Consider the following 21,914-nt stretch of genomic DNA (forward strand, 5'->3'; position numbering starts at 1 on the left):
TAAGTCATGTGAAGTTAAGTGATGTTCTGCATGAAATCCAGCATACCAGTGTAATGTATCCAGTAATTAGAAAGAAAGGTAATTATGTTTTAATTATTTTTGATATGGTCCTTTAGCTTGTAGTAATTAACAAGAAAATTCCTCATCATTTTATGTTAAATAACAATATGACATTTTACAGCCACTGATTTGTCTCATGCTACTGAACTGCTTCTGAATTACGGTGTACTCACAGAACTTTGCTTTATTACAGTGATTTAGTGCAAGACATGCACAAAATAGATGTCAGAGCTGAATAATTAAATTATTACTCCTGTCTTTATTAATTAGTGAGCATGGGATACTTCTTAAGCCTCGTATGTATTGCTAGCAGTTGTTTTCCTTCTGAGACATCAGAGATGTAAAATCATTTACAGTAAAATCTTAATGAAGAAGGTAGGATTTATCTTAGTAAGAATACTTTTAATATAATTAAAGTCAGTATGCCAGACACACTTGTTATGTCTGTGAACCAAAGCAGTCTGAAAAGATGACACGGTATGAAATGCATTCAACTTTATTATCTTTTGAAAGGGAACTTTTCACATTTTGAATGAAATGGAGAGATTCAATTGTATTTTTTTTTCCTAATCTTCAGACAGGTTGTCTAAGATAAGTAGCAATTTCTATGGCTTAAATGCAATATGACATCTTTTTATATATTTTAAATCTCTGTGGGTTTTTTTTTTTTTTTTGTACAGATGCGAAGTTATTGGAAAAAAAAAAAACAGGTAAAGAAATGATGCAGACAGGGAAGAAAATAAAATTATTTTTTTAAATTTTATGTAAAAAAGATCATTAACGTGACAGGTCAGTGTCAGCTATGTAAGATGTGGTCCAAAGTTTGCATCAGACATTCATAATTTATATAAGAAAATTTGCTTCTCCTGTATCACACAGTAATTTATATTAAGCCAAAAATATTGTGTTTATTTTCCCAGCAGAAATGCAACACTACTGTCTCTTTTTATTTTAGTATTTCTATATGCAAAAAAAGAAGGAAAGAGATGTCTAAGCCCCTCAGCTACTTCTATTTATGCAGCTATGGTTCCTTTTTTTTTTTTTTTTCTATTGAAATAACATTCTTGTACGACATGAATGTTATCTGGTTGGTTTTTTTTTTTTCTTGGAATTTAATTCCAGTGACTTTTTGTAATACATTCCTTGCCATATGTGATTATTTTGAGTCAAGATAAATAGAGAAGAAATTTAAATAGAACAGAAATCTTTATTTTGTGTGTGTGTGTGTGTGTGTGAAACATATCAGCTATTGGATATATTCTCAAGGCATATTTATGAATGTAAAAGTAAAAATGTCTTACACAATGCTTTCATCTTCCACTTCAAAGCATTTTTGTAAAAGTAAGATGAGGACATAACATTTATAGGAATTGAAATTCCATGGACTATCATGTTTATCAGAATTAAATCTCTAAATCTTTGTTAAAACTTAAAGGTTTCACAAGTGTTGAAATAAACTCTTTTTTTGATAATGTTGATTTGGTTTTGTTTGTTATAATTTCAGTAAGGAAAATATTTTACTTTGAATTTTACTTTGTGAAGCCCATTCTTTATACATTTTCTCTTACCTATTTTTTGATGAAAAAGAAAAGCAAATCAAGATTTCTCCCTTGAGAATCTCCATATCCTGTCATGATCTACCAGCATTTTTCATTAACTGGATTCTGCTTAGTGCTCTTTACTTTTCGCAGCTTCTGATTTGTCCAAGTGTAGGCTAAATGAGTAGGTCTGCATTCAAAAAGTGAGAGAAATATAATTTTAAACCTCATATTCTAGGATATGAACTTTGAGGTGATGAAACACCAGAGTGAGAGTCTAGGAACTACTCTGGCTAGTGTTCTGCTTGTTGCACAGATGGTTTTGGATGAGGTTTCTGTCAACAGTACAAAAAACCAAGACACCAGCCTCACGGTTTTTTTATTCTACTGTTCTATCACATGCCTTAAAGCTTTGATGGCATGGTTAATTTTTGGTTCATGTTACATATGTTTAGTAATGTTTATTGTACTATTCCTAACCAATTTCTTTATCTCTGGTTGGTGAAAACACCATAGCAGTGTCACAAATTTAAGCTCACTGTCTTTCACTGTGCTTAGCACGTGGTTAAAAATATATATTAGTATCACATATAAAAATATTTTATATATTGATATTTTAAGTACAGTATATATAATGCAAACACACATATGTACACACATTTATTTAAAGTATACAATTTCCTATGCAGTGTTTGGGGGATTTGTGGTTGTTGGAGAACTGATATATTTGCTATATTTAGTTCTGATAGGGCAAGACATGCATATAAATCATAGAATCATAGAATGGCTTGGGTTGGAAAGGACTTCAAGGATTATTAAGTTTCCACTCCCTTGCCACGGGCAAGGTTGCCAATCACAAGATCAAGTACTGATTGGATTGCCCAAAGCCCCACCCAACCTGGCCTTAAACATCGCCATGGATGCGGTATCCACAGCTTCTCTGAGCAGCATGTTTCAGTACCTGGCCACTCTTTTAGTAAAAAAATTGTTTAACTAGGCTCCTCCACCATGCTGGTCACAGTCTTTACAATGTATATAAAACGTACAATCAGCTTTGACAAATTTTGTTTACTTATTATGTTCTTTCACCAATTAAAGAAATTAATGCTGAATAAATTAAAACAAACATACTTTGCTGGTTTAATTAAATTGACAGGATATTTTGATACAGAGGTTAATGAGGTGCTAACAAATTTATTTCATTTTCCCACCTGGAAAACTTCTTTGTAATCAGTTGCATTTTGTCTTATAAAAAGAAGTCATTCTCAGGTGCTTGTACTTTGGGTAGGTTATTATGATAAGAAATTAGCAGCTTTTTGAAATTTTTGAAATTATATATTTGCCAAAAACTTTGCATAGATATATATGGCCATCTTACTTTTGACTAGTAGGAAAATACGAGGCAGCTATTTGAATCTCTTTATGTATATTTAACAGCTATTTCAAACTCAGTAACGGCAGAACAGAAATCCTTTTTTGTTTTGTGCTCTCTTCATCTGCAATAGATGCATGTACATAAAATTATAATATCTTTATTACTCTCTGGGGAGATTGTAAGAACACTGAGGACAGCTTGAATGGTAGAATGGGAGGAAGAAATCATTGTTCTGAATTATGACCTGTTGTTACCTACCAGAGTGAGTCAGAGGGATAAGTTGTTCTACGAGGGAAGTAGATAATGTTGCTTAGACAATTTGAATGCATTGGGAGTATCATACTGATATTATTAACTTCACGTTCATAGCATGAGAAATATTTCCACACTGGACCTTTTCCAGAGAGTTTCTATTGAATTCAGTGAATCTAAGTTCAGATTGAAATAAAATTATTTGGAAAATTCTTCAGAACGTAGTGTGATCTCCAGAGAACAGTGTGAAGATTAGGTGATATTTGCTATACTGCTTCTATATCTTGCTTTTATTTCAAAGATAAGAAAAAACATCTGCAAAAACTATTTAAAAAATTTAGTGAAGGAGTTTAAAATCGTTTAAACATTGTTTTCAAGTGGCTTCATGATTAGAAAATAATATATTCTTAAATATTGAGGATGATTAAAGAGCAAGGGCCTCTTATCTTCCACACTCATTAACACTGATAAGGTTTGCATCAGGGAATCTTGCCACTGGTTCTCTGAATTCTCAGTGTGAAGAACTGAAGCTTTATTAATATCTGTAGACCTTTTTTGTCATAAAGAGCTGTTTTACTGCTTACTTCCCTTCAGAGGTGGAAATAACTGCCCATCCCAAGGATTCTAAATTACGTAAGATGTGGTCCTTCTGGCTAGCAGTTTACCTGTTGATTACACAGTGATGAAAGTAAACAAATCACATGTAGTGTTTCTAAAATTGTTTCTTTTCACTTGAGAGAAAACCAAAACAACACAAATAGATTGCATACTGCTAGAAAAACAGCAGACTTTCCTTATGCAAAGCCTCTTGCTCTGTTTTACTTCTCATTTAAAGTCTGTAACCCTTCATATAATCCATTCTAGAGATTTGAAGACAGGAGCAGTCTTTCCAGTTACCAAGGCTGTGCATGCAATCTAGTGTGCTTGACTATGCATATATGAGTCTATACATGAATGTATATATAAACCAACTTCTTACTCAGCTTTACTGATTACCATTTGCCCTCAAAAAATCAAGCATGTATAAAATCAGCATATAATTGGATATTGTCATGGTGAGAAAAGGAACAAAGACAGTATGCTGCCTCGAAGCTCCTGTTCTGAAGTAGATCAAGTGATGGGTAGGCTTGGGCAGAGCAGTCATTTCATACCTGTGCTCCATGCATAGAGTTAGCTGACACATACCCTGGTCACAGGGAAGGTGGGTTGGCACAGCCCAGCTGGAGGCATGCAGGATGCTGGGCAGTGGTTCAGCTCTGATGGGGATTGGTTTCACTTTGATACTTGGATTTCCTGGTATAGCAATGCTTCTGCATGATCTGTATTGCTGGTTGTTTCATAGGCAGACATTGTCACAGGCTGCCAGTTAAGTCAATCTGTTATCGTGATTTACCAGCATTTCACATATTTGCATGTCATTCAGTGATGCATAACCTGTACTGATGTGTGTCATGGCTCACCACACTCAGACTATGTGCTGTGGTTCTTGTCATACTCAGCTACTCAGTTCAGAATCCCAGCAAGGTCATGACACTCCTGTGACCAGTAAGTTTTCAAAAAGTGTAACAACGTGAAGTATGATCTTCCATTTTTAGCAAGTATTTACTTGCTAAAGTAGATATACATTTTGCCTACCATATGCCACAAAAATGCCATGGTTTGGCAAAGTAACATCTCTCAATCTCTGGCCAGTATCTGTAGGAAAGCAAATGAAATAGATTTTGCATTTTAAAATTAATTTATTGTGTACTTCTTGACATAATTCTCAGAATTTATTTTATCTCCATCGACTAGGTACGCTTTTATCTTCAAAGTACAAGCTTTTGAAGCTTAGCTCGATCATTAAAAGTCTTTCAAAAATATATCATCAGTTAATGTGAGGAAGAACATAGTGGCTTTTCTATATGGTATCTTCTAACTCAGGAGAAAATTCAAAATTGAAAATAATGTTTTCATTGTTATTTTCTAAAGTGGGATTTTAGTCCTGATAAATTATTCCTTTATATCCAAGCTGTATGTTTTAGTCACACTTAGTCCAGCGTGCAGATTATTAATAAATTACTCACTTTATTTATAATTTTAGTTGACACGTGAACAGGCACTATATGTCCATCCCATGGACACTGATTATACATTTGAAGATTCATGGACTGGTTATCTCAGTGGAGGAATATACTGTAAATGAATGATGAATAAAATTGATCTTTCTTGCCTTTGAAAAGAAAGTGTATTCAATGACACTTAGCATGCAGCACTTTTAATCTTTCTTTGTGTAATCTTTATTGTAATCTTTACCTTAAACTTCTTTTTCCAATTACTAGTCTCAGTAGAATCTTCAGAAAAGCCTTTTGTAAAATAGGCTTATCATAAATTTTAGTGCAGATCTGGACTAAAAATTGTAATTAGTATGTTAATTTTACTATTGCAAGAAACTAGTTCTTAAGGCAAGTGAAATTTCTGTGGCTCATTTGTCAATATGAAGAGTAATATGGGGAAATATTTTAAAACTGGGTTGCTGTTGAATTTTACATTTGTCAAATTTTTATTAAAAATTATTTTTTTAAGATCTTGTTTTCAAGTCCTAAATTACATATGCTTTTCAATCCATTTCTTACATCCATTTTTCAGGCATAGTAAGTTGTAATGCCTTACTATTTTGTTCAAGGCCATATTTGCTCTAAATAGAAGAGATAGATCAATATTCTTGCTCATAGATACTGAAGAAATATATACATACATACTAGCTGGCAATCTCCTTATTTTACGTGTGCCATTTTACGTGCAGAGAATTACAAAGCTGTAATAAAACACTGTAATAATTACCATTCTTTCTTCCTTTCTACATTTGCAGACTTTTATTCCCTAATGTTATTCCATTCAGAAGCAGAAATATTTTTGTATTAGCTTTCTTTTCTTAAGAGTCTAATTGTGACTTAAACTGGATGTCAGACTATGTAAGGGATTAAAGTAAAACTAGACGGATTATTTATCATAGGATTTATTGGACTGGATTTAAATTTTAATTATCCTAAAGGTATTAGGGTGAATTTTAGTGTTTCTGCACAGCTTTATGGAACGAGACGCAAGAAATTGTTCAAATTAAAGCAGGTGGTTTTACAAGCAATTAAGGGAATATTTTTTAACATTTGAAAACATTAATACTAATTTATCCTCTGAGTGTTCAGCTTCTCAGTATGTCTATGAAAGAGGAAATATGAGATTGTTATTGGTATTTTTATTATTGCACACTCAGCAGTAAGATTTCTGGTACTTTCCCTTTTGTTCTGTGACTTTCCTAAGTGTTTTGGACTAATCTGTGATTTAAAAATTGTTCTTCAAATTTGATTCTGTAGTTCTAAGAATATGTTTTAAAAGACTGCATATCATTCTGTTTGAAGGAGAAAAGTCAGTAAAATTGAAAACAAATGGACGATCTAGAAATAGTTATGCTTAGTCCTGAACCCTAACTACATGAGGGCCATAAAGATGCAGGCATTTGCTTTGCCTTGTGCATTTACAGGACAGTGTCTGTCTCTAAACAATACCTGCATTTATGCATCCCTAACAAGCCAAGATATTGCATAACATCAACCAGGAAGGAAATCAGAAATATATTTCTTAAAAGGTTTGTTCTGTTCTTGGTTTTGATTTCTTACTTTTGCTAGCAGAACAAAAGAATCCTTGTAAATATCATTGTAATAGCAGGTTAAAGGGCAGGGAAAGGGCTTTAGTTCTTTATTTCATGAAAATTTGGAATTCTAACACTAATTTTATGGAGCCTGGTTTTCTATGAGAGCCATGAAATGGTAGGGTTGCAAAGGAACTTTCACCTTTGGTACTATGTGGAACTGAGGAGAATCTCTAACTAGATGTAAGCAAGTTATCACTACACACTGAATTATCTGCAAGGGTCAGATATTATTGTATAGAATAGAATCACTGAATAAGTGAAATTGGAAAAGTCCACTAGGATCATCCAGTCCAGCTGTCAACTCATCCTCATTATGCCCACTAACCCATGTCTCTCAGTGTCACATCTCCACGTTTCTTGAGCACTTCCAGGGATGGTGACTCTACTGCTTCCCTGGGCAACCTGTTCCAATGCTTGAACAGACATTCAGAGAAGAAATTTTCCCAATACCCAAGCTGAATCTCTTGCAACTTAAGGCCGTTACCTCTCATACTGTCTCTAGTTACCTGGGAGAAAAGAACCCCCACCTCTCCACAATCTCGTATCAGGCAGTTGTAGAGAGCGATAAGGTCCCCTCCAAGCCACCTTTTCAGACTAAAAAATATCAGTTCCCTCAGCCTTTTGCTCCAGACCCCTCACAGTTTTGCTTCCCCTCTTTGGACATGATTGTGTACCTCAGTGTCTTTCTTGTAATGAGGGGCCCATAACTGAACACAGTACTTGAGGTGTGACCTCACCAAAGGTGAATACAGAGGGATTATCACTTCCCTGCTCCACGGATCCCTCCACCCCACTAGTCACAGAACTTGGCCAAACCAGCTCATAATCCACTGACATCTGAAAAGACTCAAAATATGAGTGTAAGTTAGTCATAGTGTAAATCTAAATTTCATGCAGGTTTTTTGAAAAATGACATTTTCCCAGACTTTTATCCTATTTGATGAATCTGTGTTTTTCTTCAAATCTCTAGACAGAGTGTTTGTAGAGATCAGAAAAGTTGGATTCTTTGCAATGAAATTTACTAAGCCATTAATACTGCCTAATGTGTAGTGGTTCCCATTGGAATTATTTCATACGAAAGCAAAGTGCTATTGAAATGGGCAACATGTAAAGACAATGACACAGTCTTACATCTGTAAATAATATCAGTGGGATTATGGATGGAGAAGGTTTATGAAGATAGAAGAACACTGAGTCACTAAGCAACGTTAGTGAGCTGGTCTGTACATTTTTTTTTCCTTTCATACCTCTGTTAAATACTGAACCTGTTTGCACTGGATGGGAATTTATGACAGCAAAAACTACTCTTCACTTTTTCAAACTGTACAAGCAATAATGAAAACAACATATAAAAATGAAAAAAAAAAAAAAATCAATGGTAGTACATTCTATCTTAAGCTTGCTGAAAAACTGTGCAGTATTACCTGATGGCAAAGTGGTGCAGAAGTGTATAAAAGCATGAAGATTGCAATTCTTTGTCTGTGAGTTAATAAATAAATAACTAAACTATTTCCTTGAGAACCAGCAACAAAACAATTTGATCTTGCCATCTAGAAGTGGTTAAATTATGAAAAATTGCCCACTAAAGATTCAACTGATCCATGAATCTAATCTGTGAACTGTACAGTGCTCAATGTAGTGTAGCACTATCTATCTCATTTTCTACATTAAAAGCAGTGAGATGTGACCAATGTCAGTTTTAGTTTATGCATTGTATAGGTAATGTCTGTGGGCAGGATAATGAACTGTGAGACAAGTATACTGTAACAAAGTATCTAATTTGTGTTGGGAAGGTTACTTAATTAACTAGTAAAAACATCATGCATCTGAAGCATAAATTTTTAATAGGTGGTTTAAAATATTTTATTTAGTCCAGTAGAAGTAGATAGGAATGTCGTGTTACCTCTTGTCGAATTAAACAAGTAAATATATAAAAGAATGGGGAAAAAATAACTGTGACAATAAAGAATCATTTTGTATAAGTAGGTACGATTCAATGATTCTATAAACATAATTATGTTTATATGTATTCATAGAGTTAAAAATTAACCATGTTAAAAATCTGTACATTAAGTGATTTAATGACTGTATAGGGTAAACACAAGAAATAGCAATGGAGTGGGGAACTAAATTGATATCTTGTTTTAAAGTTGGTAGGAAGGCCAAGCTGGATGCGGCTCTGGACAGCCAGGTCTAGTGATTGAATCACAGAAGAATCATAGAATTGTAGGGGTTGGAAGGGACCTCCAGAGATCATCGAGTCCAACCTCTTTGGCGACCCTGCACATAGCAGGGGGGTTGAAACTAGATCATCATCATGGTCCTTTTCAACCCAGGCCATTCTATGATTCTGTAAAGATTGAATAGGCTTGTATTTAGTGGAAAGCATTCCTTTTTAAAATGAAATCATTAATATATATATTATCTAGATAAATATGTCCGTATTATTTTTTCCTGGTCAAGTTTCTCCTGAAGAAAATGTTAGGGAAAGAATTGCAGAAGAACTGCTGTAATGGCATGAGGAGGCAGATGGGAGAAGTATGCCTTTTTCCTTGTCTTCTGAACTGAAACACTGAAACAAATTTTTGTTTAACGGAACATATTCAAAACACTTGTGCTAACATTCCCTACTAGTACCACTCAGGACTGGGTCTTGAGTGGTTTTAAATGCTGTCTGCCAGTAAATCACACAGCTTTTTAAACAGATCAATTTATTTACAGAATAGTTGTTTTGTACACAACCATGTATAAAGTAAAAAGTATTCAAAGAAAATTGAATCTTCTACAACTTACAACTTACTTGAAGGCTTCCACAAGTCTTTCATGATCAGGAGAGGTTCAGATTGGAAGCTAGGAAAAAGTTCTTTCCTAAGAGGGGCCCTGAGGAATGCTCGCTAGGGCAGTAGACATGGCCTCAAGCCTGCTGGAGTTGAAGAAGCATTTTGACAATGCTTTCAGAATAGAGTTTGAATTTTGAGTGTTCCTCTGTGGAGCCAGACATAGGACTCAATGATCTTTGTGGGTTCTTTTCAATGCGGAATCGTCTGTGATTCTGTTATTAACAATCAAGTAACAAATGAATAAACAATTAATGCTGGTCTTTAATAATCATGGCTATGGGTCATGCCAAATGATCAAAGGAGTTTCATCCTTTATCTGCATCACACTATGAGCTCTGTCTTAGGTACCCAGACACAAATGTGAAACATAGTGAGCTGAGAATAGAACAGTATTTTGATGGAAAGTTGGAAAAGTGCATTTTGAGGGAGAGAGGATGAGGCTATGTCAACAACAATTACTTCATATTGACCTTTAGCTCATCTATGACATACTTCATGTTCGCATCTCAAAAAGGTCACAAATGAGAATGAATGATATAATTATTTATGAAGGAAACAGATCATTTATAAAGGTGAACTGCATTAACTTGTAGCACAAGGTACCTTTTTAAAGCAAGTAATAATTTTCTTTGTCTCGCTCACTTGAAAAATGATTACTGAAACCATTCTTTCCTGTTTGTATTCATAAAAGAAAAGAGAACTTTGGGGTGAAATTTTTGTTTAGATTCATATGCTCCAAAAGTATTGCTTACAGTAAAAAAAAAAAGTCTGTTTTCAGAGAATACATTCAGTTGCCTATTTTAAACAAGCTACTGGACTTGACAAAGGTTAGCTATGATTTTTTTTATTCACAATCACTAGGGCTTGAAAAAAATATGTACATGTAAATGTGTTCATAAAAGTTGCATATGACTATTACTTTCAGTCTAAAAAGTGTAAGAAAAAGTATAGGTACAGTAGAGCACTTAAATTTATTGGAAATCTATCCCACTGAATATAACTCTGTAGGGTTATTAAATGGCTCAGAAACATTTCAAGAGAAAACAAAAATATATTCCATAGAAAATTCCAGGAGTTTCAAACCACTATAGATATTATACAGAATTGATTTGCTGACTGATTTAGTAATAATTGGTAATCAGTAATATTCTCCTTCATTGCTTTGTATGGATTATATGGTACTGTGTTTCTGCAGGGCTTCTGTGTTTCACTGTACACTGCAGCAGTTAGACATTCTTTCCCAATTTTTGTTTTTACTCTGGGAGTTAAACCAATCAGTGTGTGCAACAAATACTTAGTATGCTCAGTAATATTTGTGCATTCTTTTATCTGCTGGACTTCTTTATGTGTAAATCACCTACTTGCATGCAATAATCTTCATATGTCTAGACTAAGGAATTTACAGATCTCGGGATTTCATCCCACACAGTGTGTACTTTTCTAGCTGTTAGCATGTCTTATGTAATTTCCCAGAGATAAATTATCAAATGAATTAAGTTGAATATGGAAATGGGATATGTTACATGCGACATTTTACTCTGTGATATTTCAAAGAGAATGCATAAAGAATTGCAGGTTTACCTCTGTATTTTAGTACTGATTGCTGCTAGTGAAATTTATGCCCTACTTTAATTAATTTCCTTCTTTTCTTCTTTTACAGAATAATGATATAATCTATTACAATGCAAAAGATGATCAGAATGATGTAAGTAATTTTTTTTCCTTTATTGCCTATAATCTCAGAAAATTAAGGGAATGAAAAGATTAATTGAATGCTAAATAAACATTCAAATATTATGCAGAAGTAGGAAAACCAGAAACTTAAAAATTTATTTGCAGGTTTTCTTAAGAGCCAGATAGTATTTTTTTTTCTTATTCGCAAGACCTGGTTTATTCATGTACTGTTTTGAGTTGCTGATCAGGGAATGTGTAGGTAGAAAAAAATCCTGACAGCAGTATCATTCACTTTTTGATATGTAATATAAATATGATTATAGGATTTGAGAATCAAAAAGAGAGGTGTAAATAATTTACTCAGAAGGAGTACTATTTTGTTCTGTATTCTAAGAATTCTTCCACATGAGATGGAAGCAGATAGAAAATGTTATTGAGTAACTGTTTTCATGCATTTTGTGATCACTCATATGTGTGTAATAAGGTTGTGAGAAATTGAAAATCTGGTCTCAAATTTTAGAGAAAATGTATGGGATTTCAATGCCCAGTTCTACTGAAACTCTCACAGCGAGTGATTTGAAGTTTCTTATCTGGCTTTAAATATTAAAAATCTTAATGTCTTGGGAGAAGGCAAGTTATATTCACCTTTACTTGAGATAATACAACCTCTTGTCTTCAGTATAGATTTAATTTATAAAGCCACGGAAAAGATTTTGTAAGTGTATTAACCAGAAGTGCCAGCATGCGTCATTTGCACTTTTTAATCAAGTATTCTTTAGAGATTGATGGCATCACTATTGCAGTTGATGCTTCTGTTGTAAGGCAATTCAAGAAGGTGCATATATCATGCCAAGCAAAACTATCTGATATGCTTATATAGAATTATGAGTACTGGATTTCAAATACCATAAACAAATTAATTGTCTTAAGTTCTGAAATGTGTATGCCTTAAAACTAAGATATTCACTAGTATGTCAGGTACAGATGAATTACAAAACTAGGTTTCACTTAGTTTTTGAAGGTAAACATACCACATAGTACAGCAGTGGTAAATTAGGGTCTGAAATAAAAAGGCCTGCTGCATCTGTTATGATCAAATGGTATTAGGAAGGGTCTTGAGGTGAATTCAGACTGGTTAGGCAAACCAGAAAAGGAAATTTTGCTCCAGAGTTTACTTCTGTCTTTGACTTTATTTCAGATAATTTTTTCCTTATGGTACAAAACAATTTTATTCCACCAGAACTGTTATTTTTATTTCTGTGTGAGGGTTTTGTTTTGTTTTTTCCTTTTAAACTCTTGGGGTGAAAGTTGCAATAATAATTACTGTTAAGTTAAAAATAGCTCCTTGTTAGCCAGGGCCAACCTGTTAATGAACAAGTAACACTTGTTTATTGTAGCATTTATGCCTTTTTGGCAATCTGATCAGATCTTTTTCTGGCTGAATTGAAGACAATTTCCCCATGAGTTCTAATTGAATATCTTAGCCACTGCTCCTACTTGTTGGTGTCTCACTCCAAATTATAGGAGGGAGAGGAGGTTTTCTGATATCTGTATACCAGGCGTGAGATTAAGAAACAACGGTTCAAATATTGGTCCGACCAGTTTATTATAAATCCTAATCAGGGAGACAGGGAAGGGAAGGACGGCGACTGTTATGAATTAGGGTGATGGGGAAGGGAGAGAGGGCAGTAGAAAAGATAGGAAATAAGAATTGCGTAAAGTGGGGATAGTCATCACCAGGATCCAGCAGCGGTCCTGTTGCACGTTGTTCTGACAGTCTGAGGTAAAAGCGCAGGGGGAGAGCAGCAGCAGCACGGCCAGCCTTGGGCAGCAAGGAGGTAGCAGGAAGAAGCTGCAGGGTAAGTCTGGGAAAAAGCAGCAGGACTCAGGTAGCAGGCCCAGGAGAGTCCGTCAGCATGCAGGCATTCTAATGGCAAACACTTTTGTTCTTTTTCAGCATGCAAGTAGAGTGCAGAGCAAGTCTAGGAGAGAGAGATGCATGTTTTGAGGTTTCTCATGTCAGAAACCCCTCTTCGTAAATAATCTGTTTCCAGAAAACCCAATCTCATGGTTGTAGGTCCCATTTTTATCCTTCTTCTGCCAGTGTGGCATTCCTGGGTGCTTGGGTAAGAGTCATGTGCAGCAACCCCATGAGATGGCCATCTCCCTCGAGATTGCTGCTGGCCTTGTCCATCTGTGTCCCTCGGACAAAGGATTTCTTAACCTTTGGCCAGGACTTGCATGGACTTGTTCATCTGTGTCCCCAGCAAGCTTTGAGGCAATGGTGTAAAAGAATAATCTCTTACAGTTGGTTCAGCCTTTCTGCTATGGCCTGTATTTGTTCATCCTAGTAAAACATACTGTAAATTCTTTTTCTTGTTGTTTAATAAAGCTGAACATTTCATAATGATGCTAAAAAATATTAAACTTAAGCTCTAATAAAAGCAGTAATCCTTGATAAGCTCTGATGACTATAAGAAAATAAAATGTCCCACTCATACAGCTGAAAATTTACAGATCGTTGGGCATTTATGGGCAAGGAAGATGTTCATAAAGGTTAATTTCATTTTAGGAAGACAACCTTGTAGGCAACAAAGAAACTGGTGTACATCACATAAAATAATGTCTTTGCTCTAGATTGCCCTTTTGGCGTAGCACACTTCTCAGCCAAATGAGGGAAGAAAGGAGAAGATAGGTCTCATATAGCTAATGGTACCTTCATAGTGGGGTCTCTAACAGTTTAGTTTTGGGCTGAACTTTTGATCGGGTGAAGAAGTAGCAGTGTGTTGGGGCTCTGGAGGCACTCATTAGCCTTACTAGTCATCCTACACGTGCATTACCTTATGTGTAGACTGTCTTAAAACAAATAAGGTGTTTTAGTTATGGAAACCTTGGCAATGAGTGTATATGAAACAGATGAGACAACTTAGCACCTTTTTCATAGGCAGAGATTTTAAATGAGTCTTTTCCAAAACACTGACTAGTAAAACTGCATCTGCCATCCATTTTTTGTCTCATAAGAAATTTGTACTTTCTGTTCTTTTATGCCATAGACCTTTATTTAATCATACTACCTGACAGCTTTTTCTAAAAGTAGAAGTAAGAATAATTAGTATCAGTAATTTATTCATTAAAATTAGGTATCTAAGATTAACCTAGTCACTGTGTATAGCTATTTGTTTTATTCTGTGCTAAGTGTTTGACACAGGTCAGCTGAATGACTTTCAGGTATATATTTCTCTCTTTAGATCTTTTAAATCATAACTTTTAGATGTTTAAAAATTAGAAGAAATTAATCTCACAGATCCTGGTTTCCTGTCTTAACTCCACTAATCCTTTAAAATTGTAGCTTTACAAGAGGAAAAATCCTCTTTTCTAAGTCAGTGTATTATTTTCTAGTGTATATTAATATTCTTCACTGTATTTTATTTTCCTTCTTCCTGTTCTTGTACCACATTCAGAAAATCCTTCTCTTTCACTTTCTATCTGTAGTCTAGATGAGTCTTTTAGAATCTAATGTCAGTGTTCACTTGGACTTTAAGGAAAAATAAGTGTATTCTTTAGCCTTAGTCTCCCAAATAAAATAATTAATTTGTAACCTCTTAGTCCATCAGTCAGTAATATAACTTTCGGACACTTATATTACAGCAGTAATTAGATTCTACTTGCTCATTTCCCCCACAGTGCTGTAATATGTGAGCACTTCGTGATAATTAATGGTTTTATCTTCACAACAAGGTAGGAGGTATTACATTCTCATTTTTCGTATCACATAGGAAGATAATGGCAAAATTTGTAATTTAATACAGGTCTCTCAGGGTTTCATTCACTGTCCTGTTCCCTAGAACTCTTTCCATTTCATATACTGTCTATGTAATATACTTTCATTTGCAGGTGTCAACTACTTTTGTCGAATCACTCTGTACACATGATGCAGGGTGTTTATTGGACCCACATTAGTATTCCCTTTCCCAAAGGTTTTAATATTGCTTTGCCTGTTTTTTTTATTCATTTTCTCTTCTTGTCATTTGTTCTCCACCCTTTTTGCAGTTATCTTTGCTTCACTATGCACTTCTTTTCTCATTTTTGTAATGGTCTTTATTTCATGTCTAGTGATTTTGTGTTTTCTTAATAGAACCTTGCCAAATCAATTTTTTCTGTTCTCATTGGTTCAGGTAATCCACCTATTCACTATGTATTAAATTGTTCAGTTACTTAATTTCATTCTTCCTTGATTCTTCCCCTGTCACTTCTCTGATCTTCTCTTTGTGTCTTGTTCCTTTACTACCTTAGCGCATTTTCTTCTTGTATTTTTATGTATTCCTTCCTGTAAGAGATATAACAGCCTAAGGAAAAGCAGATTGTGTTTTTGTCATAATTTAACTGAAATGTCTAAGCAATACAAATAAACAAATAATTCTTTAACATTAAAGCAGCCATGCTTCACTGGGAGTTTACAGCACAAAGGTCTTACTCATTAGACTTTAATTGGGAGCTGGCATTTTTGTCTCCTGGCAAGAGTTGTGTCCCCACTTAACACCATTGATTTACTAGTGATTTTTTTTATACAATCTGATGTTAGTATTGCAGTCATGATTAACAGCAGTACTCCATGTGGTGTTATTGTTCATGTATTAATGAATGGTAGTAGCACTTTTTGGTTTTATGTTAAGTAATTAACATAAAAGATCTGGAATTACAGTTGCTTTTGGGAGTAAGTACCTGCAGAAAATGTGAATTGACCCTGTGATTAGGGCCAATGTGTGGATTCTGGATCAATCCTGAGTATACCTATGACTGTTTAAAATATGAAAATCTTTTTTTGTTATTATTACTTTATGGAACATTCAGGGAGAAATCTTGTAAGAACATTTCTGAATTTGCCACATGGTTTAGACTGCATTTATAAATTAGTGATTCCTTGCTGTTTTGGAACAATATCATAGAATCATGGAATATCTTGGATTGAAAGGGACTCATAAGTTGAACTCATCAAGTACAATTCCTAGCTCCTCAAAGAACCACCCAAAAATCAGACCATATGTCTGAGTGTGTTGTGCAGACACTTTCTGAACTCCAAGCAGCCCAGTGCCAGCTTGGTGGAGAACCTTTTACTGACACCCAACCTGAAATACTCCAACGCAGTTCTATGTCATTCCCTCAGGTCCTGTTGCTGTCACCAGAGAGAGATCAGTACTTATCCCTCCACTCCCCCTTTTGAGGAAGCTGTAGGCTATCTGAAATACTAGCTCCTCTTGAAAATAAAATTGCAGCATAAATGCTGATATTTGTAAGGTGATAATAATGGTAAAGATGAAAAAAATATTCTACTTCTTTCTAGGTATTATTTTAGAGTACTCTAATCCATGTTGTTAAACATGGGCAACCTGTAGCCCATTTTCTTTATATGTGTTATATGTCCTCATTTTAAAACAGAGAGATATTGGGACCAATCACACCATTAGCTCCAGAAAATGCTCTTCTTAAATTTACAAAATAGAGTCATTTTTACCCCAAACTTTTTTTTTTTCTTTTTTTTTTTCTTTTTTTTTCCCCAAGTCATATTTATGGTCAATGTAAATATCAGGCAGAAGTAAGCAAATAAGATTTCTAGATTTTCACTAGCAGATACATTGATCATTTATAGGCATACTGTCAGTGCCGTTGGATAACTGCTGAGTCTTTGCTTAGAGACTTATACAAGCATGCTTCTTCTCTACTAATTTATGGTATCTAATATTGCAAAGTAGACTTTGAAGTTATGATGAACTTAGTAAAAATGAGTCAGACAGTGAGACAGCCAGGTTTAGTTGAAACCAAATCTGAACATGCTCTGGATTTGATATCTGGTGCTTTATAGTTTTATGGTATTAGTGACTAGGAGTAAATTTAAATTTGGACTTATTTAGAGTAGGTGTAATGCATATTTTGTAGTTCAATTTCATGTTGACATGACGTCTACGTCTTTTAGAAAAATATATATACCAGTATTTTTGTTGTGTACTTCCCTCTTCCATATCTGAAATCTGTTATTACCATTTTAACAGTGTGATTTAGATGCCATACTTTGGAAAATGAACATTTGAGCTGACAGTGAGTGCATGACTGACAGCAGCAGTAGCAAAACTTTTTTAGAATCATAGAATCATAGAATCACAAGGTTGGAAACCTTCATCTAGTCCAACTAGATCTTCTCATTACCATTGCTACCACAAACTAAACCATATCTTGTAGCTCTTCATCCAAGTGCCTCTTGAACACTGCCAGCAGCAGCAGGACAGCAATTCCACCACTTCCCTTGGCAGGCCATTCCAATGCCTGACCACTCTCTGAGAGAAGAAGTTTTTCCTCATGTCTCACATAACCCTCCTCTGGTACAACTTGCGGACATTTCCCTGGGTCCTCTTCGTTGCCTGCGAGAAGAGTCCAAACTCCTCCTCATCACAGCCTCCCTTCAGGAAGTTGTACAGTGCAATGAGGTCTCCCCTGAGCCTCCTCTTCTCCAGACTGAACAATCCCAGCTCCCTCAGCTGTTCCTCATAAGACTTGTGCTCCAGACCCCTCACCAGTTTCGTTGCCCTTCACTGGACACGTTCCAGGGCCTCAATGTCTTTCTTGTAGTGAGGGGCCCAAAACTGAACACAGTACTCGAGGTGTGGCCTCACCAGTGCTGAGTAGAGGGGGATGATCACCTCCCTGCTCCTGCTAGCCACACCATTTCTAATGCAGGCCAGGATGCCGTTGACCCTCTTGGCCACCTGGGCACACTGTCGGCTCATGTTCAGCCGAGCATCAAACAACACCCCCAGGTCCTTCTCTTCTTCACACTCATCCAACCACTCATCCCCAAGCCTATAGTGCTGCATGGTGTTATTGTGGCCAAAGTGCAGGACCCGACACTTGGCCTTGTTAAACCTCATCTCATTCACCTCAGCCCAGCGATCCAGGTTATCTAAATCCCTCTTCAGGGCCTCCCTACCCTCAGGCAGATCGACACTACCTCCCAACTTGGTGTCATCTGCAAACTTGCTGAGGGTACACTCAATCCCCTCATCTGGGTCATCAATAAAGATATTAAACAAGATAGGCCCCAGGAGGACACCACTTGTAACAGGTTGCCAGCTGGACTTAGCTCCATTCATCACTACCCGTTGGGCACGGCCCTCTAGCCAGTTCCTTATCCAGAGGAGTGTATACCTGTCCAGGCCACAGGCAGCCAGGTTCCCCAGGAGAAGCCTGTGAGAGACTATGTCAAAGGCTTTGTTGAAGTCTAGGTAGACTACATCAATAGCCCTTCCCTCATCTACCAGTCTGGTCACCCAGTCGTAGAAGATGAGGTTGATCAAGCATGACCTGCCTTTCATGAACCCATGCTGGCTGGGTCTGATCCCCTGGACATCACACACGTGCTGTGTGATCTCACCCAAGATGATTTGCTCCATGACTTTCCCCAGTACTGAGGTCAGGCTGACAGGCCTGCAGCTCCCCGGATCCTCCTTACAGCCCTTCTTGAAGATGGGAGTCACATCAGCAAGCCTCCAATCCTCTGGGACTTCTCCAGTTAACCAGGAGCGCTGATAGATGCCAGAGAGCGGCTCAGCAATCACCCCCACCACCTCCCTCAGCACCCAAGGGTGTAGGCTGTCCGGTCCCATGGACTTGTGACAGTCCATATGGAGAAGGAGCTCTCTCTCTAATGTCTCCACCTGAATTGCTGGGGGTATATTCTGAGTAGCATCCCAGACTTCCAGATCAGGGCATAAAATGCCCGGAGAATAACTTGTCTGGCTATTAAAGGCAGATGTAAAGAAGGTGTTGAGGACCTCAGCCTTCTCCTTATCCTCAGTGGCCACATTTCCTGCTGCATCAAGTTTAGGATGAAAATTCTCCTTGGTTCTTCTTTTATCATTGATATATTTATAAAAGGACTTTTTATTCTCTCTTACTGCAGTGGCCAATCTGAGTTCAAGCTGGGGTTTTGTCTTCCTAACTTCCTCCCTGCATACCTTAGCTACTTCCTTATAATCTCCCCAAGTAGCCTGTCCCTTCTTCCAGAGGACATAGACGTCTTTTTCTTCCAGAGTCTCAACAGTAATTCCTTGTTCATCCACACCTGTCGTTCGTCTTCCCCTACGTCTCGCCTTACGGCACTCAGGGACAGCCTGTTCTTGTGCCTTTAAGATTTCCATCTTGAGGAGCGTCCAGCCTTCCTGAACCCCTTTACCCTTAAGAAGCGACTCCCAAGGGACCCGTGCTACAAGCGTCCTGAGCTGTTCAAAGTCTGCCCTCTGGAAGTTCAAGAAAGTAGTTTTGCTGGTCACTCTTTTGACATCTCCAAGAATGGAGAATTCTACAATTCTGTGGTCACTCTGCCCAAGATGGTCCCCAACCTTCACTTCCCCCACCAGTCCTTCTCTGTTAGTGAAGACCAGGTCTAGCAGGGCGCCACCCTTGGTAGGCTCTCCTACCAGTTGCATAAAGAAGCTATCTTCCACGCAGTCTAGAAACCTCCTGGACTGTTTCCTCTGTGCTGTATTATATTTCCAATATATATCAAGGAAGTTGAAGTCTCCCATGAGAACAAGGGACTTCTGCAGCTGCTAATAGAATGCTTTGTCCAACTCTTCATCCTGATTAGGCAGTCTATAACAGACCCCCACCAAGATGTTGCCCCTAAGGCCTTCCCCCTGATCCTTACCCATAGACACTCAACTATGTCATTTCCAACCCCAAATTCTTCAACATCAAAACAGTCTTTAATATAAAGGGCCACACCACCACCCTTTTTTCCTCATCTACCCCTTCTGAAGAGCTTGTAGCCATTTATCACAGCACTCCCATGGGTGGTCCCACCATGTTTTAGTAATAGCAACAAGGTCATATGTAGCCTGACTCACAATCGCTTCCAACTCTTCCTGCTTGTTGCTCATTCTGCGTGCATTGGTGTAGATGCACTTCAGTTTAGTCATCTGCCTCACTCCCAGCTTAAGCATCATTCCCCTAGGCTCATCTCTTGTGAGACCTGGTTTGTCTCCTTCCCCCTTCACAGTTAATTTAAAGCTCTTTCAATAAGCCCCGCTAGCTCCTGCACTAGGATTTGTTGCCCCCTTTGAGTTAGGTGGGTTCCACGGACAGACAACAGGCCAGGGGCCGAGTAAACTACTCCATGATCATATAACCCAAAATTTCTGGCTTGACACTAGCCAATTATTCTTTGCTTGTGCTTTCTGATCCTACTCAGTGTCCCTTACTGCCCCTAAAGGTATAGAGCAGAAGATCACTTGAGCTCCTGCTCCTTGAACTAAATGCCCTAAGCCCCTGAAATCTTTTTTCATAGTTCATAGGCTTGCCTGAGCAATTTCATCAATGCCCACCTGAACTACGAGTAATGGAAAATAATCAGATGACCTAACCAGCTTAGGGAGTTTCCTGGTTATGTCCCTGATAACCAGTGCCTCAGGAAGGCAGCACACTTCCCGACGGCCCTGTTCCTCTGAGAAGGGAGTCACCCACCACTACCACCCTTCTTTCTTTCCTGTCAGAGGCAGTCTCAAGGCGCGGGGGTGACCACCTCGCTGTAGGCTCCCTCCTAGGTAGATCTTCCATCACCTCTCCACTCACCTCCCATTCAATTTCCAGCAACTGGAACCTGTTGCTTAGAGGGAGCTGCGGAAGTGGTCAAAGCAGGCAGGGGGGGGCCCCGTGACACCTAGTAGGGACTCTCTTCCAACCCTCCTCATCAGTCAGGTCTGTCCAACTGACAGGACAGGGGGTCCACTACCTTTCTGGGGGTATTTTCCTGGAACCCTTCCATCTAGTAAGCCAGCGAGTCACTCCACCAGTCAATCTCCCACTCACACTCCCTGATGGTGTTAAGTCTCTGCACCTCATCCTTGAGCTCCACCACCAGGCTGAGCAGCTCGTCCACATGCTCACACCTCACACAGGTGGAGTCCTTGCCACTCTCCCCGGGCAGCAGCAGGCTCAGGTACTCCCTGTAGCCAGAGACCTGAACAGCAACATTTCTGGGCAGGCCTTCTGTCTGGATTGCCATGGTCTTAGAATAAGCCTGCTGTCTGGTGGAGACCATGTTTTGTCCTGTGGTCTCAGAGACTGCCAAGGAAAGCCGTTCTCCTGAGCAAGGAGGGACAAAGCTTTACAGTTCTCACCAATTGTCCCACCTCCCACATGCACAGATGTGGCACCCTATGGGAAGTGTGGGCTGTGCTCTCACCAAACCTCCCCTTTCTCAGTGAGTAGAAACAATGGTTATTCACCTGGCGTGTTCATCTTGAAGCTGTTTTATTTTTATTTTATTTTAATTTTTATTTCAGGAATGTGGTTTTTTTTTTACTAAGTGTCATTGTGAGACCTCAGGTCTTTCTGTTTCAAGCTATTCCAAGAAAGCTTGAGTCCAACTCATAGGAAAAGGCTCCACAGGGAGCAAATGTTCTTGCTTTTTTTTTTTTTTTTTTTTTTTTTTT

The 21,914-nt window shown here is 37.5% G+C and overlaps 1 protein-coding gene across 4 annotated transcripts in view; it reads left to right on the forward strand.

Moving 5' to 3' along the window:
* Window positions 1-21,914, forward strand: part of CACNA2D1 (calcium voltage-gated channel auxiliary subunit alpha2delta 1) — a 356,843-nt gene that overhangs the window by 191,604 nt on the left and 143,325 nt on the right. For all 4 annotated transcript variants that reach the window (XM_042872959.1, XM_042872960.1, XM_042872961.1 and 1 more), the window contains exon 5: window positions 11,417-11,461. In XM_042872959.1, coding sequence (XP_042728893.1) covers window positions 11,417-11,461 — 45 coding nt within the window. The remainder of the gene's footprint in view (window positions 1-11,416; window positions 11,462-21,914) is intronic.

Source organism: Lagopus leucura, unplaced genomic scaffold (genome assembly GCF_019238085.1).
Source record: "Lagopus leucura isolate 7727_CA_CO unplaced genomic scaffold, USGS_WTPT01 Super-Scaffold_100008, whole genome shotgun sequence".
Classification (NCBI taxonomy): Eukaryota; Metazoa; Chordata; class Aves; order Galliformes; family Phasianidae; genus Lagopus; species Lagopus leucura.